We start from the raw sequence: 24,387 nt of genomic DNA on the forward strand, positions 1-24,387 counted from the left end.
GAAATAATCAATTATTGATTATTCAGTTATGAAAATCATTCAATTAGGCCTTTCACTAGTACAAGTGTAATACACAGCCCACTATGGCTTCAGACTGATGAACAACAACCTGGTTGAAAGTCTGCATTATAATCCGTGACTTATTCTGGCTTCTAACAAATCTTTCAGGTGCTGCTGCACAAGGAGAATCACAAGATTTTTATTAGTTTGTCCAAGCCAATATCATTTGCAGAACTCTAGCATAGTACATGATATTCATAGAAAGGTGTCCAAATACTTTTGGTCATATAGTACAGGTTCTAATCCCTTTTGTATTTGGAGTCACCATAAAAATCCTTAAGGAAATTTGACTAAGGTAATAAGGAAATCCTAAAACCTTAAAAAATCTGATATGCACTTATGTTATGCAGAATGAGGCATTATGTCACTTAAAACTTTTATTTCAATACTTTCAGGGTGAAGGGTGAAAAGTTATTTATATATCATTTATTAAAGTTTATTTTTCAATTTGGTGTCCTTATATGTCAAGTGAAACATGTAAATGTTAAATGGGAAAGTGTTCAGAGAAGAAATTGTATAAACTCTAAGCTTTTCATGCCAAGTAAGATGTTCAAGAACTTAAATAGAGGTCAGATACATAGCTGTAAACTCTCTGGATTTACATTTGAGAAAACAATTTTCACCCAGTTTTATCCCTTCTCTGTCTCACTGTTGTTACCATAGAGTTTCTCTCTGTCTTTTTGCAAAAAGACAGAGAAACTCTATAGTACTGTTTTTCTCTATCTTTTTCTTTTCATAAGAAGAAATAATAAAGCTGCATTAAAGCAGGAATTTTTTCTTAATTTCATTAAAGAATATGGCTGTGGTAAACATCTGAGAACAGTTTGCCATAATTGTTCATTTAGCCACAAAAAGAGCAAACTTTATTCTGCAGATTTTCATTTCCAATATAATACATATAATATGGTCCATGGTAGGTAACTACTTTAAATTGTTACACTCTCTCAATTTAAAAAGCAGTAAATATTATTAAAAGAACTTAAAGTTTATTAAAAACTAATAAAATTAAAGATTAATTTTCAAAGAAAATAAATTTTACATTTTTAACTCTTAATTCATGTTGCAGTGGAGTATAGAAATGCAATCCAAAACTGCTGTCATTAATTTAATAAAGGCTGCTTCCTTGTCAATCACACTTATGAAAGACCAGCAAGAAACAAGTACAGAGACAATGTATCATGAATGTCAAAATAAGTTGACATTCATTCAAAACATTAACATAAGCTGTTTTATGAGGTCCATCAAAAAACAAACAAACAAACAAGAAAAGCATTAGTGCAATGCTTTACACATTATACCATTAAGGTTATTTGAATACTGATATGATCCAGTGAAGAGTTACAACTCATAGCAGAAGCTGTATAATTTAGTGAATACATTTTTTCTAAATTGAGGACTTTGTTTGGTGGCCAGATGACTTTCTATTGTGAATTCCTAAGACTAAAGCATGTTTCCTTACAGCATTTGAAAGTCTGCCAGCTCCAAACAGAATTCATAGATAGCAAGTTACCTGACTGGGTTATCAGGATCTCTAAGTTAAATATTACTCTAACTTAAATGTATTTGCTTTTGAAGACAATTTATCATCCAATCATTCTATTCAGATAATAAGTTTTTGAACCAAATTGAATTCACAAAAAAAAAATAAATAAAAATAAAATAATTTACAGTATTTTTCAATGTCACTGAAGGTAAAGGAATAATATTTTGCAGATCACTTATGTCAATTTTAATATGAAAATCTACCAGACACTATTATGAAAGAAGAAGGAATTGATGCACAGTGTTCCTTCGTTGGGGAATTGACAAGTGCACAAAGAAATATATAATATAAGTTATTGCAGGTTATTTTTGGAATTTTAATAATTACTCATAGCAGTGCTGAGTGTCAGAGGATATTCAATTAGGTTAAGAAGAAACTGAATTGAGATCTTTTCTTTCTCGTGAAGTTTTAAAAATGCTCTTGACAGCCAAGTCTGAACAGCAGTGCCATTGTTAGAAACAAAACTTTGACTCAACATTTCTGAAGATGTTCAAAGTCTTCTACAGTATTTTTCTTGAATGATCATAATCAGTTAATGTCTAAAAGACAATCCAAACAGAAATCCACAGACAAAAATTTTAGATAAGCTAATGTTTAAGCCCATACTGTACTGATAAACAATCCTATGGTTGTTTTTAATATAAAATGTGTATTTTTTCAGTTAAATTTAATTTTTAGTGTAGTGTGGACTTCAAAAAACCTGCTTTTTAAAAATAAAAATCCTGTTTTCTTCCTGTGCTTTTGGGAAGAACTGCTTTTTTCAAAAACCTCCTGTTTCCTCCTGCCTGTATATACCTAATCTCCAGCTTTTCGAAAGTCAAAATTTGACGGCTATGCACGCGAGCTGAGAAGAGTAGTGCCAGAGAAGATAAATGCATGGGTGGTTGATTATAAATTATCAGGGGAAACAGAAACCTACAAGTACAGCAAGTATAAACTAGTTTGCAATGAAGGCACTAAGGTAGTTAGGCAGTTACGAGAAGTCTTTGGCTAAGAATTCAAAGGAAAGTAGCAAAGAATTCTTTACTTATAAAACTATAAGGAAAGGAATGAACCACATTGATTCACTGGATAAGAATGGCAAACCTAATGGCATAATTGATGATTCTTTTCATGTTGCCAGCAGATTTGAAGAAATATTTTCCATTTATATTCATGTGTGAAGAAGTTTTTAGGAATGGAGTTATGAGAATTATACTTAATTCTTAAGTGAAAGCTAAATAAATTTGTGATAACTGAGAGGAAAGTGGAAGAGAAATTGTCAAAACTAAAAGCAAACAAGGTATTGGTGCTGATGGAATCTATCCAGTTTTATTAAAAGAAGTAGCAAAAGATGTAAGCAAACCTTTTTGGCATAATTATGAGAGCACCGGTAGATTTAGGGAAATCCCTATAGACTGAAGATAAGCAGATGTCTCCCCTATTCATAAAGGAAGATCAAAAGGGAAAATGACTAATTACAGATTTGTAAGCTTGCCTTCTGTGTCAGGGGAAATAATAGAGTTAGTGGTTAAAGAAATAATGCAGGATCATCTTGACAGGAATGCAGTTATACTGCAATCACAGCACTGATTTGTGAAGGGAAGATCTTGACCAATTAGATTAGCTACTATGATGTAATCATAAAGGAACTGGCATCATATGATATCATATATTTGGATTACGCATACATGAATGAGTTTGTGTAGATTGGAGCAATGTGGCAATAGGAACAAGTTACTGCTATAGATAAAGGAATGGTTTAGTGGCAGGAGACAGAGTGATTATTAATGACCATTGCTTTTCATTAACTAATGCCACCAGTAGAGTCCCTCAGGGTCCAGTGCCCGGCCCCTTACCATTTTCAGTGTTTATTAACAATACTGATGTCATATCAAGTTTAACGTCTAAGTTTGCTGTTGAACAAAGGTTGACAGTGTGGTTTAATGACAGTACTTAGGTTATGCTACTCCAATAAGACCTAGATAAATTAAATAGATGGAAATGTAGAATTAGGTAAATGCAAGGTTAACTACATTTAGGTAGAGTAATCCCAAAATGACCTGCCAGTTGGATGGTACTGCACTCAAGGTATTGGGGAATTGAAAAGTCCTGGAGATGGATGTACTTCATACAGGGCTGGAAGCCTCATTTTATTAATGATGTTGATCTGTTGGTTGTGGAGAAGGGGCATAAAAGGGTACTCTTACCAAGGAAGATTTGAAGGTAATTGAGTAGGCATGGAGATATGAAAAGAATATTAATAATCTATTTAAGGTTAAATGAAAAAAAACTTTAGATGTATTTTTAATTTAAAATATGTGAAAAATGTTTTCTTTTAGGAGGAACAAGAAGAATTAGATGAAATAGTAGCAAAAAGACAAAAACGAGGAAAACAATTGGATGAAAAACCAATGGATGAGAAGACAATACTGCACAGTAACTATATTACTTAATACTTAACATATTTAATTAGGTTATTGGTTTAAAGTGATTGATGATTAAAAGTCCTGTATTCATTATTATTTATTTATTTTTTTTTTATTTGAACTAGTTGATACCCTGGATTTTAGTGATGTGTATATTCTTAACTGTTGCAGTAGCATTAATGCCTTATATTAATAGCACCAACTTAAAAATTAATAGTTTATTTTTTATAGCTTATTTAATAGTTTATTTTTTATAGCAGCAAAAAACATAAAATAAGAAATAAAGTATATATTAGTGATATATGCACCTTACAATAAAGATCATATATATATTTTTTTTTTTTTTTTTTTTTTTTCAGTTAAAGATCCCTATGACTACATGGGTAGATCTTTTCTTAACATCCCTCAAGATGTGGGAGTAAATCTTAAGTCAGAGGACCCTCCAGAAAAATGTTTTATACCAAAAAAATTAATTCATACTTGGAGTGGACACTCAAAAAGCGTTTCTGCTATTAGATGGTTTCCAAAGTCCGCTCATTTACTTTTATCATGTAGTATGGATTGCAAAGCTAAGGTATGTATTTTGCATTGTAATTTTGAATGGTAGGTATATTTTTAAGATTCATGACTGTGCATACACCTAGAGTATTGTGTATATAAAAATTATTGCACTATTTGTCACCATTAATTATTCAGCTAATTGCATTGATGCTCTTTTAATTAGGAACTGGATGCAAAAAATAATTTGACATCGTATACTTATATTTCAGAAAAGCTTTTAATACTGTTGTACATAAAAGATTACCATACAAATTGGAGCAATGCAGCATTAAGGACAAGTTACTGCTGTGGATAAAGGGATGGTTGAGTAGGAGAAGACAAAGAATTGTTATCCATGGGTACTATGCTCCTTGGACAAACATTATTAGTGGATTACCCCATAGTTCAGTACTGTGTCCATTGCTGTTTTAAATATTTATTCATGATATTGATGAAGGCATATCAGGCCTAATGTCTAAGTTTGCAGATGATACAAAGGTTGGCAGGGTGGTTAATGACAGTAGCCAGGGTATGCCACTCAACAAGATCTAGGTAATTTAGACAGATTGTCTGAAAAGTGGCAGTTGAAGTTTAACATTGACAAATGCAGTGTGCTGCATATGGATAGCAGTATTCCCAGATTAGCATACCAACTGTGTGGTAATACACTCAGGGTACTGGAAAATGATGATTGGGGGTTAGTTGTGCAGTCAGATATGAAGTTCTCTAAGCAGTGCAGACAGGTAGTCAGGACATCCATGGGGTTTTGTCAATGATATATAGGAATTTTGCCAATAGGGATAAGGAGATGATTATCCCATTGTAAAAGACAGTGGCTAGGCCACATCTTGAGTACTGCATACATATCTACAAGCCTCATTTGTGGAAGGATGTGGATCTGTTGGAGTGGGTGCAGAGAAGAGCAACAAGAGTAGTGAAGGGAACAAAAGGGTTTTCTTATCAGGAAAGGCTTCAGTTCTGTAAATTGCAGTATTAGAGATTAGACACTTGTGAGAAGATCATTTGATTGAGATGATCTTTAGGAATCTGAATAGATTGAATAAGCTCATTGCTGATGGAATCCTTGCTCAAACTACACTTATGAGGGGGCATAAGTTCGAACTGAGGAAAGAGGTTACAGAATAAATCTGCAGAAATTTGTCTTAAGCCAGCAGATAGTTGAAGGGAACAAACTTCCATTTTGTGTTGTAGAAGTGAATTGTTTGAATAAATTCAAGAGAGAACTAGACAAACTGTCAGAGAGATGGACATGTAATATTGGATTTTTTTTTTTTTTTTGGCTAATGCTGTATAAGCTTGCATCATTTGCCACTACTAATACTTATGTTAATACTAATTACTCACATGGATGTCGATCTCATTGATGCTGTCATAATGGCTGATTAAAACACAGCTTATGCATATTATGAGGTTAATTCCTTCATTTTTATTGGAATATGTTTTTTTTTTTTTTTTTTAGTCATCTGGCAGGTATGACAAACAAAAATTCTAGCAGGTATATTTGTTGGCATACATTGTATACCATTTAGTATTTATGGGGAAGAAGCAAGAAATAGTTTAAAATGATCTGCTTCGACACTGCCCTGTCCATCAATGTCGACTGGCTTCACTTTCTTGGATTTTATGTGTTTCTTAACTAATAGCATAACCCCTCCTCCCTTCCTATCTTGTCTATCCTTTCTGTAGACGTTGTACTCCCCAAATTCCACATTCCTTATATCTGTGTGACACCATATCTCTGATATCCCAACAATATCTGCCTTTGATGTTTTGAGCAATACCTCAAATTCATCAAATTTATTTACTAAACTCCTAGCATTGGTGTACACGCAAGTATACATGCACCTGTTTCTATTCTTAGCTACCCTAACACAACCCATGTGTTTACTTGTACTGCAATGACTTCCAGCAGTCTCTGAAATATCCTGCATCTTGTTTTCCAGGCTTCTGCTCATTCCAATAGAAGCAGTGCAAGAATCTCTTTCACCTCTGCCAGTGGCTACTGTTAATCTATTAGTCTTTGTCTCCCCCCAAGCTAGCAGTTTTCTGACCCACCTAACACTGCCTTGATAGCATCAGCAAATATTCTTGCACCCTTTCTATTTAAGTGTATCCCATCCCTGTAGAAGCAATCTCTCCTGTTAACAAGTACAGTCCGGGCTGAAAAAAATTCTACCCCTTGAGCCTTGCACAATCTTTCCAGGGCCGAATTGATCGACAAGGCTCTCATCATATACTCCCTCCTATCGTGTCTGGGCAGAATTGCAGACACTTTCAAATTCAACCCTACTTCATGGCTTTTTTTCAACAGTGACCTGTACTTGTTAAGTAATTCCGCTGGTCTCCTACTCTTAATATCATTAGTGCCAACGTGTGCAACTATATCACCTTTTGTGCCCTTAAAAGATGATATCCGCTCTACAACGTCATCAACCTTTGCCCCTGGCAGCTGCCTCCACGTGCCGGGGCTGGTAGTCTGAGTATTAATCTAATACTCAGGGCGAAAAGGAGCAAACATGGATCCATTAATATCACCGACTGTAGAGCCTACGTGCTCGCATGAACTTGAGTCATCTCAAGCAAAAAGAATCAAAAAAGATGATTCTTCACATGACCTACCTGCTTTTTTAATTGTACACTCATTATCAATGAAACCTCTTAGTAGCTTATCGCCACTTCTTGTGCAGAAAAGAATAGAGGCTGTAGCAGGTACTCCCAAAATTGTCAAACGCCTTCGCTCAGGAGATCTTCTTATAGAGACTTCAAATCCCAGTCATTCTAGACAACTCCTGAAGCAAACGACCTTCGGAGGCCTTCCCATTTCGGTAACCCCGCACAGAACTTTAAACACCTCAAAGGGAGTCATCTCGGAATGGGACCTCCTTAATGTTTCTGAGGGAGAAATTGCCGAAGAACTTAAAGCACAACGTGTTGTCGGTGCTAAGAGAATTATGACCAAACAAGATGGTGTCCTTACACCCACAAGAAATGTTATCCTTACCTTCAGCAGTCCGAATCTCCCAGAATCAGTAAAAGCTGACTACCTTTCCTGTAAGATCCGACCTTATATACAAAATCCACTTAGATGCTTTAAATGCCAGAAGTATGGTCATTCTCAAACAGCATGTCAAGGTAAGACAATCTGTCCCCTGTGTGGCTCATCAGACCATTCCCAAACTGAATGTACAGCTGCAACGCCAAAGTGTCCCAATTGCCAGGGTACTCATCCCGCATATTCTAGAACTTGCGAATTATGGAAAATGGGAAAGAAAATAATGAAGTACAAGGTAGAGAAAAATGTATCTTACCAAGAGGCACGTAAACAGATATTAAATGTGATGCCTACCAAAACATATTCCAATGCAGTTAAAAACACTAAAGAATTTTCTACACAGACTAATATTACTATTCCTCCTAAATTATCTCTTACTCAATGGGCTAGATCCATCCTTGCAGATGGTGAGACACTGACAGCAACAAAGACAGAGTCCATCAAATGTTACTAATACAAAGCCATCCAAGCCACAAGACGTTTCCAACTCAGTCACATTATCAAAGGAGAAAGATGCTCATCATACACAAAATAAACCAACTGAACGAACTTTGGAAATCGATGAGAAGTTAGATAATGAAGATGCTGTTCTCCTGCTTCATGCTGATGATGAGATGGATATTACTCGCCCAGTCTTTTAAAAACGAAAGAAATATGAACAGGATCGAGGGAAAAACAAACGATCAGATCAATCCACCTAACCTAAACCTAAGTAATGCAGAAAATTATTCAATGGAATTGTAGAGGACTAAGAAGCAATCTTGATGAATTAAAATACTTAATGCACCAGCATGATCCTGCTTGTATTTGTCTACAGGAAACTTATTTATCATCAAATTATACCCCACACTTCTCACGGTATATGCTATATAGACGTGACAGATGTTCTGAGTCTCCAGCAAGAAGAGGAGTAGCAATATTAGTTCGTAGTAATGTACCATCGAAACCCGTTCAGCTTTCCACTAATCTAGAAGCAGTAGCCGTTCGTATTGTTCTTGGAATTAATCTCACTCTTATCTCCATTTATATTCCACCAAACGTTTCATGTTCCATTGCAGATCTTGACAACTTACTTAATCAACTGCCCCAACCTGTATGCTTTCTAGATGATCTAAATGCTCATCATCCTTTGTGGGGTTCCCCGAACATAGATCGTAGAGGGAGGATGATCGAAACTGTACTTGATAACCATTACTTAACACTACTGAATACCGGTGTGCATACTTATATCCACTTGCCTACAGATTCTAGCTCTGCTCTGGATCTGTCCATATGTTCCTCGTCCATTTGTCCTAGCTGTTAAGCTAGGATAAATGGACGAGGATACAAACTATACATCTAACCAAAGGATACAAACTATACATCTAATCAAAACAGACGGATACAAACTATACATCTAACCAAAGAATTACGTGGAATTTTCATCACCGAGCTAACTGGGAGAAGTTTTCGAAAACAGTACAATTTAATAACCATCTATTCTTACTGCACCTATTAATAATGCCACTAGACATATAGTAGAACTACTACTTGGAGCTGCTGTCAGCGCAATACCAAAAGTGAACCCTACGAAACAAAGGTATAATATTTGGTGGACAAGGGATTGCTATCTTGCCAAAAGGAAACAAAACAAAGCTTGGAACATTTTTCGACGAGATGCTACAACGGAGAACCTTATAAACTATAAACGGCTAAAAGCTGAAGCACGCTGAATTCGTAGAAAAGCTAAACAGGATGCGTGGATTCGATTCAGTTCTACCATCTGCAGAAACACTGACCCCAGAATAATTTGGAGAAAGATCCTTATTCTAAGTGGAAAGTGTCAACAAACCAAAGCCCCAATCCTGTCCTGGAAAGGAATAGATATTTCTTCTCCAACTGATATTTCAGAGGCTTTAGCAGAAACATTTGCAGTCACTTCATCATCTCAATCTTATGAAGACTCATTTAGACGCAAAAAAATGTCCGTGGAAAAATATAAAATTAGCTTTGTTACAAAACAATCTTATTCTTATAACCTTCCGTTCACTATGAATGAACTCAACGAAGCTCTACAGAATTCTAGAAATAGTTCTGCTGGACCAGATGGCATTTTCTACCTAATGCTTCGCCACCTTAACTCAAACTCAAAATCTATACTACTGAAATTTTACAATAGAATCTTTGAGGAGAATGTTTACCCTGATACATGGCATCAGTCAGTTGTGGTAGCCATAGCGAAACCCGGTAAAGATGCTTCCTCCCCCAATAGTTATCGTCCTATATCTTTGACCAGCTGTTTAGGAAAGATAATAGAAAAGATGGTTCACAAGAGACTTGCCTGGATTGTTGAAGATCAAGATGCTATATCATGCCATCAATTTGGTTTCCGCCGTAACAGGAATACAACTGATGTCCACATCAAGGTTGAAGCTCACATTCGAAATGCTTTTCTTAAAAAACAGCACATGGTAATGATAACTTTCGATATTACCAAAGCATTCGATACAACCTGGAGATATGGAATCCTCCAAGACTTATACAAACTTGGACTGAGAGGTAACTTGCCTAGATTCATTCAGAATTTTCTTCACCTCAGGACCTTTCAAGTAAGATTCCAGAATGAGCTGTCCAAAATTCACACACAAGAAGAAGGAGTACCTCAGGGATCGATTTTAAGTGCCACACTCTTTGCATTACGTACCAGTAGCATTACAAGAGACATCCCAGCCACAGTAGAAGTTTATATGTATGCAGACGATCTTGCTATTTCCTGTCAATCATCGAACTTGGCTACCATTGAAAGACAACTACAGATAGCAATAAACAAAATTGAAACTTGGACAGAAAGCAACGGCTATCAATTAACCGAGGGGAAAACAGCAGCAATACACTTCTGTAAATTACGATCGCTTCATCCGGAACCTGTATTAAAACTGAAAGGCAGAGAAATACCGATGACAGATTCCATAAGATTATTGGGTCTGAACTTAGACACCAAATTAAATTTCTGTAAACATGTAACCTATCTACAAACTGTGTGCCTCCAGAAACTAAACATCCTTCGTGCAGTATCCTCAACATCTTGGGGTGCTGACAGACAGTCATTGCTGAATTTATATCGTTCTCTAATCCGGTCACGATTAGACTATGGAGCTATAGTATATGCATCAGCTAAAAACAGCATCTTACGGTCTGTGAACACCATTCAACACAGTGCCCTTCAATCAGCACTAGGCGCCTACAGAACCTCGCCAGTACAAAACTTGTATATAGAAGCACACGACCCTCCCCTTTATCTTAGAAGATGACTACTCTGCCAATATGCTGCTAAAATAAGAAGCTTTCCAACTCACCTCTGTTGGGTATACCTCAACCAACCTTTATGGCCAACACTTTATGAATCCAAGCCTAATGAATCCAGGCCTGCTGGGATTCGTCTTCAAGAAGTAATAAAAAAGTGGAAACTCGATCTCAACAAAATTGCGGAAAGTGCAAATATGCTTTTACCCCCATGGAATAGACATCATATAAACATTGATCTTTACTTCGCTCAGTGGCAAAAAATTACCATTCCACTATGTAATATCCGACAGTTGCATGCCAACTATACGTCATAACACACTGGAAAACTCATAATCTCTATACGGATGGATCTAAGACCCAGTCACATGTAGGTGCAGCAGCTGTGTTCCCTTCTCACGTAATTTCAAAATCTCTTCCAGTTGAGTGCAGCATTCTATCTGCAGAATTGTATGCTATACAGCTTGCATTAAGTGAAATATGTCAACAGTCGTCCCTCTCTGTCTTAATATACTCGGACTCACTCAGTGCTCAGTGCTATTTCAGCCATACAGGGTAAACGACATTCTCGTCATCCTCTTCTACAAGAAATCGACTTTCTAATCAACCGCTGTCAAAAGAAACACTCTGAAATAACTCTTTGCTGGATCCCAGGACACTGCGGAATAGAAGGCAATGAAAAAGCAGACATTGCAGCTAAGTCAGCATCAGAACTGCCAAACAGAACAAGGATAGTTCCACACACTGATTTTAGTCCAATCATTATTAGAGAAAGTGAAAATGAATGTGCCCAAATATGGAAAAATCAAGTCAACAATAAACTACAGGAAATAAAACCTAATCTAGAAATATGGAACTCCAGCATCAGAGAGAGTCGCAGAGAAGAAGTAATACTTGCCAGACTGAGAATTGGCCATACTCATCTTACTCATTTTCATCTATTGACAAACAAAAATCCCCCACTCTGTGTTCAATGTCAAGTCCAGCTTTCAGTAAAACACATTCTTTTGGTATGCCCTCGATTCAGAAATTCCAGATTCCTTTATTTTCAGAGTTCATACAATAACCAGAATCCAGTTACCCTTCAACAGATCTTAGACAATAATGCGAATATACATGAATTGTTTAATTTTATTTGGCAAATCAAATCTGAAAAAAATGTTTGATTTACATTAAAAACTTGGAAAGACACATCTTGGCCATTGATGCCCTTGTGTCTTAAAACCATTAATCAACAACAACAACAACAGCCCCTGGCAGACATACCCTGGTCCTGTTCCACCTATCCTTTTTACAAAGCATGTTCCCCGTTTCCCTGACAATAGAGTCACCAACAACTACTTTATTGGGTTTCTAACTTTTTTAGTGTTTTACTTACCACTGAAAATTTTTTTTGAGTGCTCTGCCACTATCCCTATTTTTCTCATAAGCCCTGTTGTTTTTAATGTGCAAAATACCACAACGCAGAGATTTTTAGGAACACATGTATTGTGCTATAGCAGAACTGACTGTACCTCAATAAACAGTGGAGTAACAGAAATTGAAGCTAAAACTAAAACTACTATGGAAAATCAGCACAGAAGTAGGTATACCAACATGGAGTTGTAAAGAATTTTATATTAGGTATGAATATTTAATGACTAATTTTACAGCTGAAAGTTTGAAGTACTGTTGATTATCTATTAAGATTCTTAGCAAAGCTTATTAGCATTAGCATTAGTAGAGGCATTTGATGCAAGAAAGCAAGCTTATGCAGCATCAGCCAAAAAAAAAAAAAAAAAAACCCCACTTCCACTTCACCCCTCTGTTCGTTCAAAATACCTGTCCAGCTGAGCCTTAAACTTATTTAGGCTATCAACCTCTACTACAAGGGATGGAAGTCTGTTCCACCAACCAACCACCCGCTGGCTAAAGGCAAATTTCCGCACGTCTATCCTACATCTGTCTTTCCTCAATTTGAATTTATGCCCTCTCAGGTGATTTTTCTGAGCTAGAGGAAGAATCCTATCAGCATTGAGCATGCTCAAACCATTCAAAGCTTTATACACCTCTATCAGATCACCTCGCTGGTGCCTAGTCTCCAGACACTGTAATTTGCAAAACTTAAGCCTTTCTTCGTAAGAGCACCCCTTTGTTCCATTCACTAATCTTGTTGCCCTTCTCTATACTCGTTCCAGCAGCTCTACATCCTTCTTGAAATGAGGCCTCCAGACCTGTATACAGTACTCTAGGTGTGGCCTAACCATTGCCTTATACAAGGGAATAATCACTTCCTTATCCCTGCTGGAAAAATTTCTGTATATCATTGACAATACTCCATGAGCTACTCTTGCAGCCCATCTGCACTGCTCAGAGAACTTCATATCTGCCTGCACAACCACCCCCAAGTCCCTTTCATTCTCTACCACTGTCAGTGTAGTACCACAGAGTTGATACGTTGTTCTGGGGTTGCTGTTTCCCATGTGTAGCACTTTACATTTGTCAATGTTTAACTTCATTTGCCACCTCTCAGCCCATCTGCTCAACCTTTCCAGATCCTGTTGCAGTAGCATAGTGTCAGTAGTGTCCTTGACAACCCTGCCAACCTTTGTATCGTCTGCAAACTTGGACATTAAGCTTGATATACCATCATCAATATCATTTATAAATACAGAAAACAATAATGGACCCAACACTGAGCCCTAAGGGACTCCACTAATAACATTAGTCCACGATGAGCAGTGTCCATTGATTACCACTCTCTGTCTTCTCCCCCTCAACCACCTCTTTATCCATAGCAGCAATTTACCTCCAATGTCACACTGCTCCAATTTGTGTAGCAGTCTTCCATGTGCAACAGTATCAAAAGCCTTTCTAAGATCCAACTATATAATATCAAAGCTATTCCCTGCATCCAGTTCTTTTGTGACTGCATCATAGTATCCAATCAAATTGGTCAGGCAAGACTTCCCCTTAACAGAACCATGCTGTGTCCGAGCTATAACTGAAGTCTTGTCTAAATGATTCTGCAGTGCTTCTTTAACCAGTGCCTCCATTAATTTTCCTGGAACAGAAGTTAAGCTCACAGGTCTATAATTACTTGTGTCAGCCTTTGATCCTCCTTTGTGAATTGGGGTCACATTTGCACATTTCCAGTCTATGGGTACCTCCCCTGAGTCCAAGGAAGCTCTCATAATTATGGCTAAGGGTTTGCTTACTTCCTTTGCTGCCTCCTTTAATATAACTGGATAGATCCCATCCACCCCGGGTGCCTTTCTTGTGTTTATCTTTAACAGTTTCTCCTCCACTTTACTCCCAGTTATTTCAAGATTCTGTAGCTTACTGCTAGAGTTGAATACACCTCTGGCATTCCCCTCGCTGAATAACTCCTCATGTGTGAATGTCGATGCAAAATATTCATTTAGTTTGTTAGCTACCTGAGCAGGATCATCAACAGTTGACCCATCAATATCAAGTGGACCTATCTGATTCATCCCCTTCCTTCTAGAGTTTACATAAGTAAAGAACTCTTTGCTGTTTTTCTTTGCATCCCTTGCCATGGATTTCTCGTAATCTGCCTTTGCCTGCCTAACCTCCTTTGTAACTTGGTTGCATATCAACTTGTATCTATCATAGGCTTCTGTGTCATGTGTTAATTTGTAAGTATCTCATGCATTTTTCTTCTCTGCCATATGCCTCATTAGTTCATCTGACATCCATTTTGGCCTAAACCTTGAACAATATTTCTTAGTTGGTATGTAAAGCCTAGTAGCTTCCAAGATAAGTTCTTTGAATGCTTCCCATTTTGAATTTGCTGTTGGTAACATCATCAGTTGGTCCCACTGTATAGAATTTAAATACTGTCTCAGTCCATCGTAGTCGCCTTTACGGAAGCAATAACCCTTCCAATTACCCTTGATGGTAGTTACCTCTTTGAGTAAATCCCACTTCAGCACGCTGTGATCACTGCCACCTAGTGGTTCATTTATCTGCAGATTCTTAATGCATGAAGAATCACTGCTGATAATCAAATCCAGAGTATTACTCCCTCTAGTTGCCTCCCGAACATGCTGATGTAGAAAACAATCATCCAATAAATCCACAAAAGCCTTGCTAGTGTGTGAGTGACCAACCCACAAATTCCAGTCAATATCTGGGAAATTAAAATCCCCCATTATATAAGACTCTCTGATTTACTGGCCCGCTCTATTTCCCTGTACAGTTTCTTATTATACTCATCAGAGTCATTAGGCCTATAGCACACTCCTACTCTCAATTTTGATCTCCCAATGCTTATGTCACACCAAACTGACTCAACACTGCACTGTCCCGCGATGTCGACTGGCTTCACTTCCTTGGTTTTTATGTGTTTCTTAACTAATAACATAACCCCTCCCCCTTCCTATCCTGTCTATCCTTTCTGTAGACGTACTCCCCAAATTCCAGTTCTGCATCCCTTATATCTGTGTGACACCACGTCTCTGACATCCCAACAATATCTGCCTTTGATGTTTTGAGCAATACCTCAAATGCATCAAATTTATTTACTAAACTCCTAGCATTGTTGTACACGCAAGTATACCTGCACCTGTTTCTATTCTTAGCTACCTTAACACAACCTATGTGTTTACTTGTACCGCAATGGCTCCCAGCAGTCTCTGAAATATCATTCATCTTGTTTTTCAGGCTTCTGCTCATTCTAATAGAAGCAGTGCAAGAATCTCTTTCACCTCTGCCAGTGGCTACTGTCAATCTATTGGTCTTTGTCTCCCCCCCCCAAGCTAGCACTTTTCCGACCCACCTAACACTGCCTCGATAGCATCAGCAAATATTCTTGCACCCTTTCTATTTAAGTGTATCCCATCCCTGTAGAAGCAATCTCTCCTGTTAACAAGTACAGTCCAGGCTGAAAAAAATTCTACCCCTTGAGCCTTGCACAATCTTTCCAGGGCCGAATTGATCGACAAGGCTCAGATCATTATCTTAGTACTCACCTCTAGATCCGTGTTGGTTAGGGTTAAATTTACATAAAGGAAAGTAAAGAGAGTAAAAGTTTTCAATTATATTAATTGATTAATTGAATTTAAAAACATGTCTCTAGGAAGAGGGAGTACACCACCTTTTCCCTGGTTGTCATTTATAAAATTATATGAAGAAGATTCACGTGTTTAAAAACCAAGAGCTGGATGAGAAGCTTTCGATGTCGTCGTCATAATTTGGTGAATGACATGAGTTGTAAGTGTTGATTTATAGTATTGTGGTACCCAGGTTGCATCACGTTAAACATGTGGAAATTTGATTCGTGTGAGCTGCCATTTTGGTGATAGATTCATGGGTAATTTAGTGTTTAAAATTTCATAAGATCTGTTTTGGTGGAACCATTCTATAGCTAGGGCTTCATACTGGAATATCTTATTCGATTTAAGTTTAATTAGTGTAATTGCTTTATCTATTAACTGAGTTCAGGTCCTGGTTGGTCTGATTTGATACTAGTATAATGATAGTATGCTTTCGTGTTGGCTGTTCTGGAAGTTCCATATTTTGCGGTGGTGCTACCTATATAGCATGCATTACATCCAGATTGGCATTTTATAAGGTATATTATATTGTTTATGTCTTGAATATTGTATTTATATGTTTCTCTGTATTTACTGAAAAAAATACTTAGTTTATTATATGATGAAAAAATCAGTGTAATGTTTGTACCTCTAAAAATATTCCAGAGCTGAGGTGCAAGTTGGCTATGATACAGGAGTGTGACTATTTTATTTTGTGTACGATCAGTACTAATGTTATCAATGCAAGGATTATTAAATTTTTTTTTTACAGCTAATATGGTTTCTTGAATTAACTGTTTGGGATTATTTTCTAGCTATAAAGATTTTTGTTAGGTATAGTAGTTCTGTAGTCAAATCATTCCTGTGAATGATTGTATTTAATTGCATTGTAGATTTGATTGTATGATACTGATTTTTTTGTGTTGTAGGAGTGGTGGGAATGAAAATGTAGGAACTTTCCTGTATGTTCGCATTTTGAATTTGTTATCGGTTTTATATATGGTCAGATTTAAAAAATTAATACTATTATCTTTTTCTAGTTCTAAAGTATATTTTAGTCTGTTGTGGATGGAATTATATTTTTGTAGGAGTTCATCGATGGTGGTTTTATTGCTTATAATTAATATGTCATCTGCATATCACATGAATAATTTTAGAAGGAAAGAGTTTAAGTATTTGGTTTTCAATGGTGGCAAGATAAATTTCTGAAAGTGGGGCTGAAATGCCCAAACTCTAACTAAAAGGCTAGTTAATTCTAGGATACTTGTTGATGTTTAAGGATGTGTGAACTTTTAGTGTAGAGTCTATTTTAATAACTCCCACAATTTTTGTAGTGTGTAATCAATGTTTACGTTAGTATAAAGTGATACGTGGTAGGATGCTAGTGTGTCTCCGTCTAATATATTAGTGGAGTTAATTTTCTCGTATGCCTGATTAGTATTGTGTATTCTGAATTCTGAGAATCTCATTAATGGTGATATTATTTTTATGAGAAAAGTTGATGTGGGCAAAAGCTGATTTCTTGTATGAAATTATGGACCATAATGGGTGATTTATTTTATGTAGTTTGATTGTTCCAAATATATGTGGTAGAATGTTGTTTCTAATACATTGTTTCATACAAGAAATCAGCTTTTTCAGCCTTTTCTCAGTTTAAAGTTTTTCAGCCAACCTGTGCTTGCATTAAAATCTTTATTACCTCTTAATTTTTGATTAAAATCCAATGCTTTTTTACACAAAATTGATCTAGACACTGGTTCACCTAAACTTCGCTTCTGAAGAAACCACAAATAAAGTGCACTCGCTAAAGCAGCATTTTCAGGTTTAAACTTAGTCTTTTTCCTGTTGGATCCTCCTTCACTATCCATGATCAACACAAATTCTGTTATGGCATTGAAATTTTTCTTGATGTCATAAATTGCTGAAGTCCCCACATTAAACTCTTTGAAGAGATTTCCTCAATTTTCACCTTTACTAATTTTATTAATAATTTCCGTTTTTTTGTTGCAATATTAAAACTGTGTGTTTTCTTTTTGTTCACATTTTACCGTAAAAAACTGAGAAAAATAATAAATCACACAGTTTCGGACTGATATTATTCTTACCGAATCTGGAGTTAAACTAACCCGAAATTCACTCATGCTTTCCGAGAAAACCCAGTTGTCTCTGTGATATTTTTTTACAACACATTTCTGAAGGTCACATAGATAGAGGTCACACCATAAAACAATTTGCAGTTTTCAGTTTATTGGACTTTTTGTTTGTACATGTTATAAACAGGTAGTAAACTTGATCTTTCGCTTATTATAATCGAAATTCAGTTTGCAGATGTGATCACTATAACTGGAGCTTACTGTACTACTGTTAATAATAATAAAAAAAAAAAAAAAAAATCAGCCTTTAAAATTATTCCGCATAACTGACGTTCCAGATAATTGACTTCCAGATAACCGTTGTTCTACTGTATGTGATATCAATAATATTTTTTGCATCTAGTTCCTTTGTAACCACATCATAGTATCCAATCAAATTTGTCAGACAAGGCTTTCCCATAACAAACCCATGCTGTGTCTGAATTATTACTGCAGTCTTGTCTAGATGATCCTCAAATGCTTCTTTAACCAGTGACTTTATTTTTCTTGGAACAGAAGTTAAACTAACAGGTCTGTAATTACTAATTGAACCGAACAGCTAAGTTTAGAGAACGTAAAGCTATAGTTTTAGTATGTGTTTGTAAAGTTATAATCACAGTAATTAATTATTATTATTATTTTTTTTTTATGTGAACCCCAAACACCAGAGGTATTAGAACCTATAGTACTTAGTACCGTGCTTGGGTTTGAGGTTAAGAAGACGAAAGAAGATATTTGTTGACATTGGACTTGAACTTCTGTAGATTGTAATTTTCAGGAAATACGTATGAAGGAAGGTTGTTCCAGAAAACGGCAGTTGAATGAATAAATGAGGAAGATGAAAAGTTGGTTCTGTGGGTTTGAAGTTGGACATTAAATGGATGTTGGCTGGTGGTGGCACGTGTTCGGACTGTTTTGAAAGAGAGAGCAGGAATTATAGAAGCCAATTCAGAAGAACAGTGCCCTTGGAAGTATCTGTAGAAGAGGCATGCAGCAGAAACAGTGCGTCTGTGAGACAGCGAGTGGAGAGACTCTGTTAGAGATGAATCATTAATTAACCTAACTGCCCTCTTCTGAATGGAATCAAGAAGCCTGAGAGAGGTTTTGGGGGCACCACCCCAGATGTGGGAACAATATCCATGGCAGGGTAGATTTGCGATTTATACAGAGTGAGCAGCTGTTTGGAAGAAAAGTAACGCCGAGAGCGAAAGAGAAAACCAAGTTTTTTAGATGCAGAGGAAGCAATATTTGTAATGTGCTTGTGCCAAGAGAGATTAGAAGTCAGGGTAATCCCCAAAAGAGATATATCATTTTGCCTAGAAATCGGAGTGTCACTAAAGATAAGCATAGGAGCAGAAGAATCCTTTTTGCGAGATATAAGACAAGACTGAGTTTTAGAAGGGTTGAAATCAACTAAGTTGTCTTTGCCCCACTGGAGAATTACCTGAAGATTGGCATTTAAGGAATTGATAGCAGATTTTCGAGAAGTCGAAGCTGATTGACAGGACAAGATTTCTCAAAATGGAAAGTTGAATGCAATGTTCTATCATCGGCAAAACTATGGATAGGATTTCCAGTCAATGGAAGAAGGTCATTGATATACAAGAGGAAAAGAGTGGGGGAAAGAACTGAACCTTGGGGGACACCGGCATTAGTGGAGAAGTTAGAAGACAGAGAGGCATCTACCATCACCCTCAGTGAGTGATCAGAGAGAAAACTGGATAACCAATTACTAAAAACAGTTGGCAAACCATAAGATGGAAGCTTGTTTAGAAGACCTTTATGCCAAACATGATCAAAAGCCTTTGAGATGTCAAGAGCAACTACTTGTTTCATTGAACCTTACCATTGAATTAGTCCATAAATGGGTAACATAAGCCAGAATATCTCCAGTGGATTGACACTGACGGAACCCATACTGGTGATCGTTGATCAGACGGAAGGGTTCTAGGTAGTTTAAGAGTTGGCGGTTAATTGATTTCTCCATTACTTTAGAAAGAGTAGAAGTAATTGCAATGGGACGATAATTGGATGGGAGGGATTTGTCACCCTTTTTAGGAACTGGCTGGATATGAGCAAATTTTCAAGCAGAAGGAAAAACACCTTTGGAATAAGAAAGTGAAAAAAGGCGGCAAAGAATAGGAGTGAGTTCAGGAGCACAGGTTTTGAGAACAAGTGGAGAAATACCATCGGGACCTGGAGCTTTCTTAGCATCAAGATTCATCAAAATCCTTCTGATATCCTTTTGACCGAAGACCGTGTTGGGAATGGTGGGAGGTGTTTTACCAAGATCATTAATACATGAGCTGGAAGAAATGTGGGATGCTAGCAGGTCAGCTTTATCCTTGGCTGAAGTGGTAACAGAACCATCTGGTTTGGACAGAGGTGGGAGCAAAGATGGGCAAAAGTTGCGGCCAATAGCTTTGGAAAGAGACCAGAATGCTCGGCTACCATTAGGGCAAGAAGCAAGTTTTCTACTCTTAGCCTGTTCAAACTCTAGTTTGGACTGATTAATAACTGCTTTACAACTGTTGCGAGCTTTGGTGTAGGCAGAAAATGAAACTGAAGAATTAGAAACAAGCCAATTACGATATGCAACATTCTTCTCTTGGACAGCCTTAGCACATTTATTGGAAAACCCAGGTTTAGATAAAGGACGAGATTTTAAAGTGGAGTGTGGGATAAGGGATTCCATTCCTGCAAGAATAAGTTCACTTACACGATCTGAGCAAACATTGTCATCAGAAGTTTTGAAACAGTAATCCGACCAATGAAAAGAAGTCTCACAGGTCATCCCATTTTGCATTCTTGTAATGCCAAACAACACGTGGTTGGGAATAGCCATGAGATAAAGGTTCCATTGGAGAAGAGACAATCACCAAGTTGTGATCTGAAGTGCCTAAAGGACCTCTCACTTCGACCGTGTACTTAGAAGGGTTGTTTGTGAGAAAAAGATCAAGCGTATTGGCTGTATGATTAGGATTGTCCGGTATTCTTTTAGGTAAATGAACAATGTGTGCTAGGTCATTGGTAATTGCAAAAGCGTCAGTATCTCGACCTGCCGGGTCGGTGTGACTAGAAAATGGAAGCCAGCTGGAGTTGTGAACATTAAAATCACCAAGGAAAATTACTTCACTGTTAGGAAAGTTGGAGTGGGGAAAGTCAAGTTGCAAAGAGAGGAAGTCAAAGAGCTCCAAGTGATTAGTGGAGTTGGGAGAACGGTAGAGACAACAGATGAATTTGACACAATGAGGTAGAGAGATTTTAAGCCAGAGAAGATGAAAGAGAGGAGATTCCAAATTGCCAAGTCTCTGACAAGGAATATCAGAACGGACATATGCACAAGTACCACCTTTGAGGCGAAAGGAATCAAAAAGCGAATAATTTGGGCATCTGAGATGAGCAGTAGATGAATCAACCAATAACTGAGATTCTGTCAGAAAAAAGTACATGGGGTTTGGCACACTGCAAGTGGAAATGGACATCGTTGAGATTAGAATTGAGACCACGTATATTTGTGAAATGAATTAGGAAGTCCTTAATTGATAGGAAGAGAACTATATTTACCTTTCACTTCTGTTAATCACAGAAAAATATTCATTCAATTAATGAGTTTAATGTAAGGGAAAAAAACCCAAATGCATGTGAAATGTAGTGTACATTACCTCACTTCTTAAAATTGTGTCCGCTGTTACGTTTAAGTTATGTAATGTAACTTATGTAATTAACCAGCTCTTTGTAGTTTAATGAGAAAAGTGAAATCACATGTGGTTAATCATGTGTATTAGTATTGCTTGTGTGTGTATGCATACACGAAGAGTAATTTTTGCTTGTTTTCACTTTTAATATCTGAGAACAACAGGATTACCTTACATTTCGAGTAAGTTTGGTTTTTTTTTTATGCTTTACAGTTCATTCAACAGTACTAATTCAGTTAATGTTTAACTAACTTAGTTTCATTTATCATTAGCACACACCAATGACCACAGGCACTAAGTAATAATGTGGTGACTATTTATTATAAATGATATTAACTTTACAAGTTTAACAAATGTGAGAATAGTTTATTCACTACACTGTTATACTATATTGTTCAGAGGTTGGGAAACAGTGCAAGCCATGAGGTGGGTTGGGTAGGATCTGCCTTGTATTTCTGTTGAAATTGGAGTCTGGGCTGAGTTAGATAGCCAGAGTTTCCTGGAATGCCCTCTTGGCTTGGCTGTATACTATCTGAAGGATCTTATGGCGTGTTTTATTTTTAGTATTTAAAATACACCAGCCACTGCTAGATAGGTAAATTCATGGTCCTTTCTATAATTGTTTTGCCCTTATAGTATATATACTTTTCTCTACTTAAAAAGCAAAGAAAATAGCATTTTTTTAAATTCTTGTAGGAAGAGTAATCTAATTTTCATATAAAATTTGTTGTTTATTGCAGAAGTCCTTTCTGCAAAGAAGACTAGAAGAGGTTTGAAAACATTATCCGATGTTTTCAAACTTTTCTCTGGTCTTCTGTTCAGGAAAAACATAAATTGTTACGTTAATTAATTAGGTAATGTTCATGCTGCATTTCATTTTGGTCGCTGCAAGAAATTTGATTATGAAATTACTTGGAAGTTAAAAACTTCTATATTGTACTCAAGAAGTATTTACCAAAACTTCAAGTGATGTTAACATGATAGATGATTGTGAGGTAGAATTTGTGTAGTAGTATGCCTTAAGGGAAGAAGTGCACTGGTGAAATGGGTATCAACAAGAAATTGGGCATATACATCTGAAAGAATATTTTAAATTAGTTTTGAAATTTTGAAAAGGATTAGATCTGTTCTTCTAAATTTATAGCAGTGCTTCTGTGTACCAGACAATGGGGGGGGGGAATTAATTAGACCTGAAAAACATTCCCATGGACCAATAGAACAATATATTCTATTGGTACATGGGAATTTGATGGCAACCTGACTTCCATTCTCAAGTAATGCTGCAGCTCTGAAACATATGTTTTATTTATATTGATTTCTCTGGGGGGAGAACTGGAGATGGGAGAGATGCTGTGGAATCAGAATTGGGCCATAAACTTTCCTAGGTGGTAACAGAATATAAACTGAAAATTTGGTGTTGACCCGTATCGAGTAATGTCTTGACATCTGAAACATCACTCACACACTAGTCAGACTTTTGTGGATTTATTGGATGATTGTTTTCTGCAGCAGCATGTTCAAGAGGCAACCAGAGAGAGTAATACTCTTGATCTGGTTATCAGCAGTGATCATTCGTGTATTAAGAATTTGCAGATAAAGGAACCACTAGGTGACAGTGATCACTGTGTACTGATGTGGGATTTACTTAAAGATTTAATTACCATCAGGGGTAAAGGAAAGGGTTTTTGCTTCCGTAAAGGTGAGTACAGTAGTCTCAGAGAGTTTTTAAATTCTGTAAAATGGGATCAACTGACGATATTACCAACAGTAAATTCTAAGTGGGAAGCATTCAAGGAATTAATCATGGATGCTACTAAAAGTTTCATACCTATTAAGAAATTGTTCAAGGTTTAGGCCTAAATGGTTATCAAATGAACTAATGAGACTCGTAACAGAGAAGAAAAATGCATATAAATTATCAAGTGACTCAGAAGCCTATGGCAGATATAAGCTAGTCTATAATCAGGTCACAAAGGAGGTTAGGCAGGTGAAGGCAGATTACGAGAAATCTTTGGCAAAAGATTCTAAGAAAAACAGCAAGGATTTCTTTACTTATATAAACTCTAAAAGGAAGGGGATGAATCTGATTGGTCCACTTGACATCGATGGTTCGACTGTTGATGATCCTGCTCAGATAGCAAACAAACTGAATGAGTATTTTGCGTCTACATTCACACGTGAGGAATTATTAAGGTTTGAAAATGGCAGAAGGTTATCAAATTGTATCAGGGTACTGATTTTATAATAACTGAGAACAAAGTGGAGGAGAAATTGTTGAAGTTAAACATAAGAAAGGCACCTGGGGTGGATGGGATCTATCCAGTTATATTAAAGGAGGCGGCAAAGCAACTAAGCAAACCCTTTGCCATAATTATGAGAGCGTCCTTGGACTCAGGAGGTTCCCACGGACTGGAGATGTGCAAATGTATCCTCAATTCACAAAGGGGGATTGAAGAGTGACAAGAGTAATTACAGACCAGTTAGTTTAACTTCTGTTCTGGGTAAAATAATGGAGTCACTGGTTAAAGATGCATTGTAGGATCATCTAGACAAGACTGCAGCAATAATTCAGACACAGCATGGGTTTGTTAAGGGAAAGGCTTGTCTGACAAATT

General features: G+C 36.8%; 1 protein-coding gene across 1 annotated transcript in view; it reads left to right on the plus strand.

The window, feature by feature from the left end:
* Window positions 1–24,387, plus strand: part of LOC150091459 (pre-mRNA-processing factor 17) — a 176,578-nt gene that overhangs the window by 50,211 nt on the left and 101,980 nt on the right. Inside the window, exons 6-7 of the mRNA XM_090368490.1 lie at window positions 3,925–4,021; window positions 4,371–4,585. Coding sequence (XP_090224616.1) covers window positions 3,925–4,021; window positions 4,371–4,585 — 312 coding nt within the window. The remainder of the gene's footprint in view (window positions 1–3,924; window positions 4,022–4,370; window positions 4,586–24,387) is intronic.

This window comes from Mastigoproctus giganteus, chromosome 1, assembly GCF_048544385.1.
Source record: "Mastigoproctus giganteus isolate SK-2022 chromosome 1, ASM4854438v1, whole genome shotgun sequence".
Classification (NCBI taxonomy): domain Eukaryota; kingdom Metazoa; phylum Arthropoda; class Arachnida; order Uropygi; family Thelyphonidae; genus Mastigoproctus; species Mastigoproctus giganteus.